This window comes from Lactuca virosa, chromosome 8 (assembly GCF_052849685.1).
Source record: "Lactuca virosa cultivar CGN04683 chromosome 8, Lactuca_virosa_CGN04683_v6, whole genome shotgun sequence".
NCBI classification, from domain to species: Eukaryota; Viridiplantae; Streptophyta; class Magnoliopsida; order Asterales; family Asteraceae; genus Lactuca; species Lactuca virosa.
The window spans coordinates 221,360,124-221,375,207 of NC_136433.1; the positions used below are offsets into that span (position 1 = coordinate 221,360,124).

The 15,084-nt window shown below is 32.6% G+C and overlaps 1 protein-coding gene across 2 annotated transcripts; it reads right to left on the reverse strand.

Annotated features, from left to right (window-relative positions):
* Positions 1 to 9,303: 9,303 nt before the first annotated feature.
* On the reverse strand, positions 9,304 to 12,696 carry LOC145132473 (plant intracellular Ras-group-related LRR protein 4-like). Of its 2 annotated transcripts, XM_079067267.1 has the most exons (5): positions 12,514 to 12,696; positions 11,347 to 11,983; positions 10,209 to 11,122; positions 9,685 to 9,868; positions 9,304 to 9,511 (listed from the first exon to the last, which is right to left on the reverse strand). In XM_079067267.1, exons 2-4 carry the CDS (start codon positions 11,963 to 11,965, stop codon positions 9,719 to 9,721), a joined length of 1,683 nt encoding a protein of 560 aa, XP_078923393.1. In that variant the 5' UTR covers positions 11,966 to 11,983; positions 12,514 to 12,696; the 3' UTR covers positions 9,304 to 9,511; positions 9,685 to 9,718. The 2 variants fall into 2 exon arrangements, with proteins under 2 accessions (XP_078923393.1, XP_078923392.1); XM_079067266.1 differs by having other exon boundaries at positions 9,304 to 9,868.
* Positions 12,697 to 15,084: the final 2,388 nt, after the last annotated feature.

The following is a 15,084-nucleotide window of genomic DNA, read 5'->3' on the forward strand; positions in this document are numbered from 1 at the left end:
ATACAGACAAATGGTTCAAGGCATTATGAACTGGTAGCATCTCGATCTTCGAACAGTTGTGATACCATTTCCTCAATAAATTCATGTAGTTAAGAAAAGGGAAGGGAGACACAGACTCAATCATAGCATATAAGCAAAGTGAGGGAGAGTCCATATGTGACAACCGGCTATTCCGGGTCAACAAAAGTCAAGTAGTTAAGACAAAAACAGTTTTACACCTTGCTTTTAGGGTTCTCGATTTTGGGACCCAAAAACCTTGAGATTTCGGTTGTGATGGATCGAAATCACATGCCAAGAACTTAAATCACATGCCAAGAACCGAAATCATCACTAGAACCGAAATCCTCACTAGAGCGAATTCATCCCTAGATTAAAATCACATGTTATTTCGGTGGTGTACAATAGGCTTGACAATTGGGTTGGGTTCGGGTTGGAGGGTCACGGGTTGGCGGGTCATAAAATATAAACTCAACCCAACCCATATAATATATGGGTTGACGGGTTGGCGGGTCATGGGTTGGTGGGTTGGAAACCTCAACCCAACCCAACCCATATAACCTGTTTAAGTATATGGGTTCGCGGGTTCACAAGTTAATGGGTCAAACCCAACCCATATAACCCATTTAATAAATAAGCAACACATTTTAAAAAATGAGGTTTTTTCAACATAAATTCATAAAATGATCAAAGTAATTAACATAAAAAAAGGGTTTCAACATAAATTCATAAAGTCAATAACATCCAAATAAAAATGAAAAATGAAAACATTCATAGAAAATGAATGTGTTCTTCGTTCATGACTCGTGAAAACGACATGAATTTTTTTTTTGATTAACGAACCGCAAATGCAGATTAGTCGCATACGAATACGGAAGGAATACAATGATACGGAATATTATGAATACGGATGAAAATCAAATTATATTAATAATTAAATATATCATTTTTTTAAATGTAATATATATATATATATATATATATATATATATATATACGGGTTGGTGGGTTGATGGGTTGGCGGGTCAAAAATCTCAACCCGAACCCGTCTATTTTTGGGTTGGGTTAGTGTCGGGTTACGGGTTGGGTCGAGAGTTGCCACCCCTAGTGTACAAGGTGATTTCGGTGGTGCCTAGGCCGAAATCACCAATTTGATTCAAGGGTGTTGCAATGCGATTGGTTGATTCTTTTCCCAATGAGATAAAATACACAAACCAATGCAAACATCAAGTCACCCTCACCCATTATCTATATATATGGCCGAAATCACCATTCATAAGTCTTATTTCCATATTCAAAACTCATTCAATTCTATCTCAAGAACGAGTTCAACTTCATACGTCTTCAAATCTTCATACATTTGCCCAAAAACTCCTTCAGACTTTCCCAGGAAACTAGTTCTTCAATTGATTCTTAGGAATTGTTGTAAGTATTCCTTATATAATCTAGTGTTTATACAACACCTTCATGTTAGTTCAACTAATTTACACACATTATCGTGTGTTAAAAACTCATAGGATACGACCACCTTCAAGTGTTCTAACTTGAAGATCATCACCATCACTTCGTTATCCAGCCAAGAACACACTCGAGGTGAGTTCATACCCCTACAGTTTTCGAGATTTTCCTACGTTTTAGGGGGGGATACAAGTAAAACACAAAAAAACTTGTGTGTAAAAATACAAAATGGTCAGATATGTTTTCCTACCATTTATACAAATACGCTATATTATTCTTACATAAATATATATATATATATATATATATATATATATATATATATATATATATATATATATATATATATATATATATATATATATATAACGGGTACAAATTCAATTTCGATAATAAACTATAATAAGTATAGTTTACCAGGCTTTAACACTTTTTGTAACATGTTGAGCAAAAAGGGTATAATTATATAAAAATACATATATAATTATTTCATTCTATTTTATTATCATGATAAATTGATAATGGCATACAAAGGATTCATCATTCCAACGAAACAATTTTTATAAACTATAATAGGTATAGTTTATGGGACATTCATACTATTTTACCCTTTCAGGACAAAGAAATAATTAATTAAAAGTATAATTATTTTTACACTATGTAAACACTATGAAAGGGTAATATATACATTTACTAGAAAAAGGGTTTTCATTACACTAGACGTAAACTAGTAATACAAATTTTGTGAGACATACCTTCACCGTACTACCAAAGTAAATACTAAAGTCTTGTATTATAACCAGAGTATCTTGTAGGGAGAGTGTGACACTTGTGTATAGATCTATACGGGACTCACAATCCCGCACCTAAACTGTTAGCTACAGTTAGACCGGCAGGTTACCACGTCGTGACCTACTTGTGGCTACGTCGTGGGTAATGAACTTAGTCCTGATCCACAACTTAGTCTTAGTCAACTCAATCAGCGGTTACCACGATGTGGGCCCTCCTTTGCCACGTCATGGGCACGTTAGGACAAAATAATCACGGAGTCCTGCATCACCACGTTGTGGCACTCTACTTGCCACGTCGTGGCTACCTGATGGGGAACATCTTAATGGATTGAGTCATGAATCCATTAAGCCATCAACTCCAACTTTCCAGAAAGCCTCTAAGGATTATAAAGGCTCATAAACATGTCAACTTTATGGACATTCATTACCCATGCATGTCCTTCACCCAACTAGTTCAAAATGAAGAAAATGACCTAAGTTTTTTGTAAGGGACCTTGAGGAGCCATAAGGCCCAAGGGATCTTGAAGAGACATAAAATTGCAAACTGTCACACCCCCGAACCAGACGGCGGAAACGTCTGGGGGCTTGATGTGACTTTCGACATTGTAGTATCATTAAAGAGTATATAATTGAAACATAACATCATCATCACCACACATTTAATATAACAACATTCATTGTTTACATCGAGTATTATATTTGAATATTACATGCCAAAATAGTCAGAGTATGATGAAACAAAATATAACAAAATTTCCATTAGTTTGTTTCGTTCATCCTGCTTCAACGGTTTCCTGAGAATACAAGTTAATTTAAAAAGGTCAACATAAAAATGTTGGTGAGTTCATAAGCATGTTTGTAAAAATGATTTGTATAACTTTGAAACCACCAGAAAATCCTATATTTTCTAAAAACTGTTTAGTATGTTTGTGTCAGATCTTGTATTAATGCATGTATGTTATTGTTTATTTGACTAAAAGGGTAAAGAGAATGTAGAGAGAATGTAAAGAGAATGTCCCCAGACAACCCGATGTTGTCTGTAAAAAAGAACGGTCTTCCGTAAACTTCATAACGTTAATTCCTCTAAGTGAGCCGTCATAACCATACTAAATAAAGACAATTTCGCCTGTCTTGGCGTTGTTGGACGCCGATTTTGATTATAAGGTTTTCGTCACCCTAGACTGAGTTAGTCTAACTGTAGCGAACAGCTCAGGTGTGGGGTGTCATCCCCGTATAGATCTATACACAATTCCCCGCTCTCCCTCCAAGAGACTCTGGTTATAACTACATGCTACGATCGTACACTTAATAGGTGTCAACCGATAAAACTCACTAGATCCTTAATCGAATTTAAGCGAAGAAAGGTATAATCTCATTCCAGGCCCAATGAACCATGTAAGTGAACCACTAAGGCATCGCTAAACATGTAAATCATTTCAAGGCCCAATTGGAATGGGATTATATAACATGGGCCCGAAATATATATGAAAGGACAACTAATGCCCATTTCACATGTAAGGTATTTACATGCCCAAATAGCACACAAATAGTATCCAAGGTCCGTCGCACATGTTAATAGGTCAATGAGGCCCAATAAACATATAAATAGTATACAGGACCTATCACACATAAAAATGGGCCACTAAGGCCCAATAACCTAGAAAATGATCAAATTAATCCGTTTGTTAGTTTATCGTTGGTTTTGGTTCAAGTATTCACTAAAATAGTATAAAATCCCACTTTTTGTAAAAATGATGTTCTTGGACCAATAAGCCACACATTTTCAATTAAGGCCCAATTATAGTAAAAATAACACTTTAGTCTCCATTTTGTTCAAAACTTGTGTTGATGACTAGTTTGTGGTAAAAATAATATTTAAACCCATTTTTGTCAAAAATATCATTTTTGGCTTGATTTTTGTGAAAACACACATTTTTCTGGTTTTGGGCTTCTCTGACTTAGTTGTTAGAAAATTTGTAGAAAAATCATCTTAAGTCGAAATTTGGATCCGTAAATTCTGGAAGTTTGGACATTTTGTCTACTTTGTTCACAATTTTTCTCATAATTTTTAATGGCTTCTAACAAGTGTGATATTGCTCACCTTCACAGGCTGGTCCGAAATTATTTCAAATCTGATAGGCAGTTTTGTAAAATTCGCCAAAAATTATAGAAAAAACGTATGAAAACGTGAGAGTAGTCATTTTAAAGGTAGAAACCTGAACTTTTTGTATGTAAAACAGTTTTGAAAAATATTATCATTTAGGTGGTCAAAACAGTTCGAGATTGGACCAAAACTTTCCTGTGAAAGGCTGAGTTTTGAGTTTAGTTTATAGATCTTGGAACACAACACTCATTTTTACTATTTTAAGCGTATAAATCCCAGATCTACTAGTTTAAATGTATTATATATGATAACACATACTTTTCTCAAGGTTTTCATGTAGATCCAAGTGATCAACTTAATATTCTTAACATACTTTTAGATTTATGAAGTAAATAACACATAACCACCAAATAAATCATGAAAAACACACATATTCATGCATACACACATAGATCTACACAACACAACTTGTATTCTCCCCCAAAACAAAGTAAAAATCGAAAATGGGGGGTATGAACTCACCTTGGGGATTTTCTAAATGTAGAAGGAGATGAAGAAGAAACTTTGTGTCTAGCTTGAACAACTTGGAGAGATCTTGAAAATAGTGGTTGATCAAGTTATGATCTTTGAAGAGAACTTCTTGAAAACACACACACCATCCACAAATTTTTGGAGGGAAATATGAGGAATTTCTTGAATGTTTGGGAGGAGATAAGTTGCAAATGAAATGGTGAAGGGAGGTGGGAGGATATGGCCGAATTTAGAGGAGAGAGGGTAGTGGTGGAGTTCTTACATGTTGGTCAAAGTGTTCATGCATGGATACATGATGTGTAACTAGCATGTTTATATGTGGTGTAATTGTGAGGTGTCACAATTATAAACCACTTCTTATTTTTATTTTATTATTATTTTTTTTACTCATGACCATAACCAATTAGGAGAGGTATTTGGCCCAAGGTTGGCCCAAAAATAATGGGCTTCGAATTTGACTTGGTCCAAGGAGTTTTCGGCCCAATAATGTTCTAGAAAGGGTATTAGCCCAATTAAGGGGTTTTCGGCCCAACAAGACCAAAAGGAGTAGTTATCGGCCCAATAAGGATGTCTTGGTCCAATAAGGGATTTGGGTCGAAAATTATTGGGCTAAGGCCCACAAATGATTGGATTTGGCTTATTGGATCGTGTTTTGGGTTTAAATCACAATATGTGAAAGTATGAACTTAAATGGCATTGGAATTTTGAATTTCGCTAGATGAGATTTTGTAAGGTTACTCAAGGGGATTACATTGAACAGGAATTCACATCTTGACCTAATTTTGCCAGTTGTGACACAAACTTTATATCATTTCATCATATAAACTCCTCATATGGACTAAAACATGCAAAAAAGACTAGATCTACAAGGAAGAAATCATAAAGATAAGAGCTTTAAGTCTTACAAATGGTCCAAAGGATGATTCCAATGATGGAGTAGAGTGGTTTGCTTGATCCTTGCTAAAAAAACGCTCTTGTTCTTCTTCAAATTGTACCAAAAGCACTAAAATGAGTCAAAACTCTCAAATGGAGGGTAGGGTTTCGTGATAGAGGGTTAGAGGCTGAAAGGGTTCCCTGATCCTTGGGACATAAAGCCTAAATATGGGAGGAAACCCTAAAATCATGGGCTTGGACCTGTTCAAATGCCATGTCATGGCCATTCTACGGCCACATCGTTGTATCTATCAGAAACTTGTGTTTCATTTAACTCATGTCATGTCATGGACTTTCATGCACCATGTTGTGGCATATATTTTTCCCCCTAAAAACTCCATCTTTGATCTCGTTAAGTCTTAAGCTAAAACCATTATGGAAAACGGGTGTTACAACGACTATCTTCAAAAGAGAGTAAATGAGAGGGGGAAGGGGGAGATACGACTTCTTCTTTCTAGAGAAACTGAGTGAAAAAACTAACCTATCTCATGCATAACACTCTCTTAAGTATCACATGCAGGGTAAGGTCAAACCCAATATCATAATCTAAAGTATTATAAAGCAAAAAAGGCATGGGGAGACAAGAGAAGGGAGGTTGACAAGCAACCTCCCATGCCTCTAAAAAAATCTCAACCATGAGGGGAATAAGAGACAAAAATTGTCTCCTAGTTTATTTAACTATGAAACACTAACTCGCTAATTTAATCCTGGTTAACCAAAGTGTCCAAAACTTTGTACATGACTTATTATATCATACCATATGATATAATGACTAGTTTGTTGTTTCTTTTATTATTATTTATTTCATAAAATAATAATTATTCTCTAATTAAATACAAGAGTTGAATTTATTTATTAATAATCAAACATTTAATAAATATTCAATAAGTACCAACGTGATTAAGTTGTGACCCTATAGGATCACATGTTATTAGCAACATCATTCAAATAATGATTCTTGAGCATATAGATCCAACATTAAAGTGGTGAAAGCAATACATAGAGTTAGGGTGGAGATTTCAGCCAAAGGTGTTTTGAGGTAGAATAGATGATTCTCCAATTAACCAACTGAGATTGTTCCTTATGATTTTATTCAAAGACAAGTTAGGGATTATTCTTTAACTCGTTTTTGGAAAGATGTTTGGCTGATAGGTTCAAGGTTAGATTTCCAAGGTTGTTTCTTTTAGAAACATATAAAGAATGTTGCATAAAAGATGGTTGGGATTGTAATTCATGGGTTTGGAATTAACATCACTAGGTGCGAGGGGGGACAGAGAAAGCTCTAATGACAGGCTTGATCAACCCAATATTGAATTTATTACATCGACTTCACAAGTCAGATGGAAGTGGAATCTAAGTAATTTTGATAATTTTACAATTGCTGATACGAAAGATATATGGATGATGCGACTTTACAAAATGGTCAAATTGCTACTAGATGGAATAAATTATTTTTAAGAAATGTCACGATAACGTATTGGAGGCTATGGATGAATAGACTCTCGACATTCAATAAGTTGGTTTAGAAGTTTCAAAATAACATCATCTCTGCCACGACAAATATGAGAAAAGATTCAATTAGGGACTCGATTATAGAGCTTTATTTTTAATTGATTTATAAATAGGAATCCTAAACTCAAAAGTAATCATGATTGGAAAGCCAGTTATGTCTAATCCTTTGTAAGTTTGTTTTTTGTCGTTAGTAACGTAGTGTGTGTGTATATATATATATATATATATATATATATATATATATATATATATAGAGAGAGAGAGAGAGAGAGAGAGAGATAGTGAGATAGAGAAAAAAAATTAGGTTCATATGTGAATGGTCGTCTATTGTGCAGACGTATAGATGATGCTATTATGTGAGAATAACTAAAAGAATAAGTACGGTTCTAAATAACATTAGGCGTGATTTGACGACAATATAAAACCTCGGATTTTTAGGAGCTGTGACGAGTCATGTCGTTTGTAAAGTGTGACATAAAACAACAATTATATATATATATATATATATATATATATATATATATATATATATATATATATATATATATATATATATATATATATATATATAGAGTCTACTATTATTCATTTTAAACATATATATGACTTATGACGACATTTTATCAAAATTTGATGTCAGGACCTTTGAGTCATGACATGCCATGACGAATTTTTTAGAACATTGATTTTAACAATGTTTCTAGCTTTTATAATTTTATATAACAAAGTTGTTTTAAAATTTATATAATTGAGACAAGTTATGGAATTATATTTTAAGTGGTTAAACATGTTACTCGTCCAATAATAAGTTTATAGATTCTAAAATAAAACAAAATTATATACTTTGTCTTAATAAAATTTGATAAAATACAAATAGAGTTGATAAATAAACATATAACTTTATTATAAATAAAAACACAAATAATATTCATGATTTCTTTTAAATATTCAATATTCGATTAAAAGAATGGTTATTGATTGATAACAAATATCATGATGATAAAGGCAAAAACAAATACCAAAACAAGACAAGTCTCATAATGGTATAGACAAGTATAGGCCCATGCAGGCCCAGTTTCCCATTTAATAGTTTTGTGACTTTGTCCTTTCTTTCTTGATGTAGCCCATTCCCAATCACATCAATAAAAGTTAAAGATGATAAAATTTTACAAAAATTGAAGCATAATTACATATTTTATCTGAAAAACAACTTTATTCCGATAAACCAGATAAACGTTGGGCTTTTTATTTTTTTTCCTAGTAATAACGGCTTTCAATAAAGAGTAATTATCTGGCAATATTTAAATAAACATTGTTCCATAAATTGATATCAAAATGTAAAATACTATTACATAAATTAATAAAAATCAAAAGATTCTTGGACAAATTGGTCAACGAATAAACTAAATTTTGTATACACCATATTTTTCATAATTAAATGTTTGACTTATAGAAACACTTAAAATTATGTATTTCTTTTAATTAAAAAACTAATAGTAATTGACTTCTGGTATTATTTCTCAAATATATATTTGAAAGAAATATAATAGCACAAAATGTTTTTCCGGTAAAATAAAAAAACAAACCTAATATTTTAATGACAATAAGTTAACTTAAATAATATTCTATGTAGTCTGCATGTATTAAAAATACGTAAAAGAAAAAACCATTGATTATTATATTATAACTACATAACATAAGGAATTGATCGATTATAAGATAATACAAAATAACAGACCAAGAAAAGGCATTATCATGGCTGCCAATTAAATCAGTTATTATTGCCAAGTGGTCCCCACATTTTCAATTATATGCCATTTAAAGTTCTAGGAAGTTAATTAATATTTTAAGGTACCCAATCCCCAATAACTAATTACGCTTCATGATTAAAAATTTAATACACCTTTGTCGTATCTATAGCAAATTATATATTTCATTCTTATTTATATATTTTGCTTATAAGGTAAAGTTCATATATGATTTCAAGAAATAAATAGATTATTGAAAATGAAGGATTATTCGACTTTAATTACATTGATTCACAAGAAGAAATAAAGAAATTAAATAACAAAAACATGATGTGATTAAAAAAAAAAAAAAAAAAAAGACAATAGGCGGAAGGAGACAAACAGTATGTGAAGATCATCCATTAGCTTTGTTCCAGCCCATGGACAGCTCAAGTCTCCTGAATTTAGATAAGCAAAAGCATGTGATGAAATACCTCCCCTCTTTCCTTTTTATGTTTTTTCTAATTACTTTTAAAAAAAAAAGTTTAATAAACTCTGTCTTTAAATAAATAAACAAGAAACAACAACTGGGTCTTACTTATTACTTATTATATGTATTTAATTTATTTACCAATAAAAAAAGATACTCCAAAAGCTGGTGTAACTTATGTCTTTACATAGTCCATGGCATTCCGCTTGCGTTTGTTTGAGCTTGAAAAGAAACATATTTGAGCCCATGATGATTTCTTCTGTTTCACTGGTTGCACTTTCACTTCCTTCTTCTCGTGGAGCTCATTCATGTACTGAATAACAGCCTGCAAATGTTAAAAGTCAAAAATTTAGCAGTGTTATTCTACATAACACAAGACATAACAGAACATGACAAACTTTCTAGTGTTTTTTTGGGTATGTCCCACCAAAAGTTGTAAATTTTGTCTCATTGACATCATATCACCTTTTGGGCGGACTAAAAGACAAAAGGGTCTCCAACTTTTTGTCCTCCCCTTTTGGGCAGACAAAAAGGACAAAAAGTCTTCAATTTTTGTCTTAGGGACTAATGTTACATCAGTCCCGATACAACTTGTTAAGTTGTATCATGACATGTCCTGTTATGCTAACATGACAAGACAATAAGAATTAAAAATAAGTACTCACTTGAGCGCCGTTCTCAAGCACAGATAGCGGCGGTGATTCCAACGGATTCCCTTCTGCTCTCAACACGCGTAACTTCGACAACATACGGAAAGACTCCGGAAGCGTCTTTATTTGATTGTTACTCATATTCAACTCTTCCAAATTCTCAAGGTTCCCGATCGATCTAGGCAAAGATCTTAAATCCGCAAAATTATTACTAACATTAATCTTCACAAGCGAAATGGCAAAACACAAGCTCTCAGGGACCGATTCAAGTTCATTGAAACTAACATCAAGCTCCTTTAAATTCGTTAATGACGACATTGTAGTAGGCAACCTCCCGATGTTATTATAACGAACCGATAATTTCTCCAAAGATTCTATCTTTCCAACTGCTTCCGGAAGGGCTTTGAGCTTGTTGTAATCCGCAATAAGCTCTTTAAGTGAAGAACATTCGCCAATCATATGCGGGAGTTCTTCGATGTTATTCGTCTCAATGTTTAATTTTTGTAGGTTTTTGAGTGAGCACACGGATTCGGGGAGGATTGAGAAGTTGTTGGAGCTCAAATCGAGGTCTTGGAGATGGATTAATTGTCCGAAAGTCGAGGGCAAATTGGTCATTTGGTTGGCTCGGAGATCGAGGTAGATTAAGGAGAAGAGGTTTCCGAATGATTCCGGGAGTTCGGTGATTTTGTTGGAATGTAGATCGAGTTTTGTTAAGGATGAAAGACCTCCGATTGATGAAGGTAAAGCAATGAGGCGATTTTCTGATAGATTAAGAGTGATTAAAGTCTTTAACTTTCCTATTGAATCGGGAAGCCATTCTATTTGATCCATTAATTTGTTGCTAAGATTGAGATCTTTCACTCCTTTTTTGGAAGATACTTCAATGAGACTCGCAAGCTTTATGAGACTCAATTTCTCACCTTCTTGACCTAAAAAATTAAATAAAACGTCATTTGTAATATCAAAAATTCAAAATCGGATTATATGAAAGAAATAGCAATGTACTTATATATTCATTTGTTTATTATAGCATCCTACTTTCATTTCTTCCTATTACATAATTGTAACATTCATTGTATTGTGACAACAAGATTGAAAAGGTAAAAAAAATTCATGATGATCTCATAAAACAGTAATATGGATAGAAAATTACCAGATGTAATGGCAGGTTTTAGAGTTGAATCAACAATCATGGGCTTTGAAGTATCAGTAGATCGAATCTTCCTTCTGATTCCATCACCATAAGTAGTAGACTCCATCTTGCTCACATAACTATCATCTCTAGTGAACAACTCAGATGATTTAACAGTTTTGGGTGAATATGAGATTGAGTTGCTAAGATTTACACCAGAGTAAGAAGGTGGAGTTGTCAAAGGTGACAAGGTGGAGGAAACTGATTGGGTGGTAGTATTATTGTCATCACTGCCATTAGGAATAACACATCTGGAAGCTCTCTGAATCATTTCATCAAAGAGGATATGGTAGTTTTCAAGATCAAGCAATTTAATGGCTTCCCTTTTCTGTTCTATGGTGTGGAAATCGATTAAATGCTTTTGCATCTCTATCAACACATTGAATAGTTCTTCAGGAACATCTTTTCGCTTCTTTTGCTTAGCAATGGATTCCAGACGTGATTGTTGTTCAGTTTCTGCATTTCGGATCAGTATTTTTGCAGCTTCAATGTCTTCAATTCCAGGTCTTGGAGGAAGAGATCTATGAATTCTCATTATCTCTTCCACCACTTCGTCTGCTGATTTTGCTGAAGCTTCCATTTTTGCTACTCGTTTATTCTACAAAATTTACAGGAAACGTGTACAATTAAGATCCGTATGGTAACAAAATCCAAATCAAAAAAGCAATCCAGATACGATTACACTAAATGTACCAATTTTAGTAACAAAACTATATAGAAAGAGTAACGAATCTCATTTTCTTCTGAAAAAAACAACCGGATAAACTGAAATCACCGCTCAATACCATCGACGTTAATATATTAAGAAACAGAACCAAATTTTCGTTTTTGCTTCATGAACGTGGTTAATAATGTCTAGAAGAGCAACAATTTCATGAGATTTGTTTTGGAAAAACGAAAATGATACTTGAACTACATAATTGAGCAATTTGAAACAACAAAATTACCGAAGAGAAAAGAAAATCACGCAGAAAGACGTCATAAATTCAATAAGCCACAAAGTTTCCGAAAACGAAACGGAATTAGTATCGGATATCTTTTATTATTCTTAGACCAAACTGAAATCTATCTACAAAAGTGAACCAAACAGTAATAGTAGTAAGTTGAATTGAAATTTTAGAAATTGACCTCGGAATAGTTTTCTTTTCAGAATCCGTTGTAAGGAGGAGCGGCGGCGGCTAGGGCGTTTTCACGGTGGAGAGAGAAAGTGAAAAGAGTCGGTGTTTTGGTTCGACGGGGAAATCAGATTGAGCAAAAGTGTGTGTGTGTGTGTTTTACATCTACACTGTAAATGTGATGTGTCTGATAATTTTGAGTTATATATATCTTCTCTCCTCCAAACTATTACTCTCCTTGTCCGGCATAAATAATCATTTAGAATTTATATTATATAAAAAGGATGTGCATTTAATTCATTTATTTTTCATTTTATATTCATGTTGTTATGTTTTTGTTTAACTATTTTATTGCCTAGATAATTCATGGTAGTTATAGTGAGTGTTAAATAATTTAATGTGGATTCCATTTCCATGAATTGGCTAATTTGTGTATGATAGATTTGAAATTATTATTAAATGTAATTTGAATTTCATGTGTGATAATATGAATTTGACTTTTGTATTGTATTGTATGAATATGTTGCGTTTAATATGTGGATTTAAGTAATGTATTTTGAAATGTTGTTTAAGATTATAAATATAAGTTCAATTTTGGTGTATGATATTGCATATGAAGGGGGTAAGATGCATTCTCTAGACGGTTGGATCATCCACATCGAAGCATGGGAGTGTATACGTAAAGACATGATATTGCGTATAAGTATGTTGAAACACATTGTTTAGTTATTAAGGTGTGTAAATTATTTCAAAGATTTGTATCTAAAAGAAAAATGTGTTCTTAATCTTAAAGGATACATGAAGCAAAAACATGACAATAGAGCATATATGGTGATTGATTTGTAAGCATGTTATTGATGCCCGACTGATATTGACATAAAGCATAGACGAAGGACTTAGTTGGAGTTATTCATGAAAACTAAGTGTAGCACAATACTTTAGAGATGGGGGAAGGAAAAACTATGAAAATTTTATTGAGTGTTATGTTTGGTATTAGAACAAATCTTAATTGTGTCGGTTTTTCATGAATTGATTCCTTTAGGATATCCTATGTTTCTCTTATAAATTAGGGTTTATAACTCTTCATTTTGACGAGCACATAAAATAACGATAAACAAGATTGTGTTATCCTCTGATTTCGTTCTTGATTCTTTTATAACTTGTAATCAATGAAGTATGAATAAATTTATGATAAAAGTGTAATAAGTTATAAATTGTCATGATTTTGCTAATATCAGTATTAATAGTTTTAAAGTGCCAACACATATGAGAGTGTAACAAGATAACCAATAAACGATGGTTTACTTGAACTCCTCGATCTTCAAATCATTAAATAGTTGTGAGTACATGTCAAAATACTATGTTAGGCATGAAAAACCTAGTGAGTAATCTTGAGGTTACACAAAAGGAAACAACACGTTATAATAATAATAATTCATAAACCATTCTTTCCAAAAAAACCTATAAAATCATGAAAATTTCAATATGTTAGGGGAAAATTTTGCAAAGGATATAAATACATTGTTGTTAAAATAATAATTAACATTATCAAGGTAAAATCATATAAGTATGTAATGCATGATATGCAAATCAATCCTCAGACCCCAAGTCATCTATAAACAATTATTTATGTCCAATTCCTATGAGACTCCAAAGATAAGTGTACCGATGAGAAAAAGGTTAAGAAACATATATCAAAAATAATTCATATCATATTCTCTACATAGAGGTTCCAACAAATTTCATCATACTAGTTACAAGTGAAGCATGACATAAGTAGCACGGTGAAGGGATTACAAGACCCAACCATCACATGAAAGTTTCATTGGAAACTATTTACAAACTTTTACATATTAATATTTTCTTGGAAATCATTTATCATCAATCATAACATTCATATTGCTATATCCAATTCATTCTCAAGTGTATGAACCACACAAGTCTTATACTCACCCGATATGGATACATATGATCATGTTTAAAAACTTAAACCTAATTTAAGAAATACTAAAAGAACATTGTTATTTCAAAAACATGCATTTTCTTAAAGTAATTCATGAATGACTACGATAAATATATTTACAATTAAAGTAGACATATAGTACCGTCACACACGAAATCAGCCTAAAATACAGTGTCATATAAGGGGGCACGTGTTATATGGTAAAGAACTCACCTCAACTATTATAGATGCTCAACTCCACTCCTCATGATATTCAAATGATTAGTTATCAACTAAAAGTCTCCATGGTTTTTAGAATTTAATTATTAATTGAATTATAATCATATTTAATTTTTCTAATCCAAAATATCTCATTTTAATCTTTATATATCATCCTTAAGATCGTGGAAAATACTGAAAGTAATTACAGTTGAAATGAATCTACATCAAAAAAGTTTGCATGCAACAAATATCCAATTAATCGATTAAGTAAAATTGTTCTACTATTCCACTTGATTGAGTGGAATGGTCCGCCAACAAAACTTCGAATTTTATCCCCCATACAAGCTTTCATGGCTTGTATACTTGACTCTATACTTCCAATGAATGGATGATTAACTAACATTGAAATCTTTGCTTCAA

Excerpts from the sequence above, each read along its gene's own strand:
- LOC145132473 (XM_079067267.1), bottom strand. The coding sequence starts at position 11,965 with ATGGAAGCTTCAGCAAAATCAGCAGACGAAGTGGTGGAAGAGATAATG. Across the intron at positions 11,123-11,346 it reads AAAACCTGCCATTACATCTG|GTCAAGAAGGTGAGAAATTG; the intron begins GTAATTTTCTAT and ends TTAATTTTTTAG. Across the intron at positions 9,869-10,208 it reads TGCTTGAGAACGGCGCTCAA|GCTGTTATTCAGTACATGAA; the intron begins GTGAGTACTTAT and ends TAACATTTGCAG.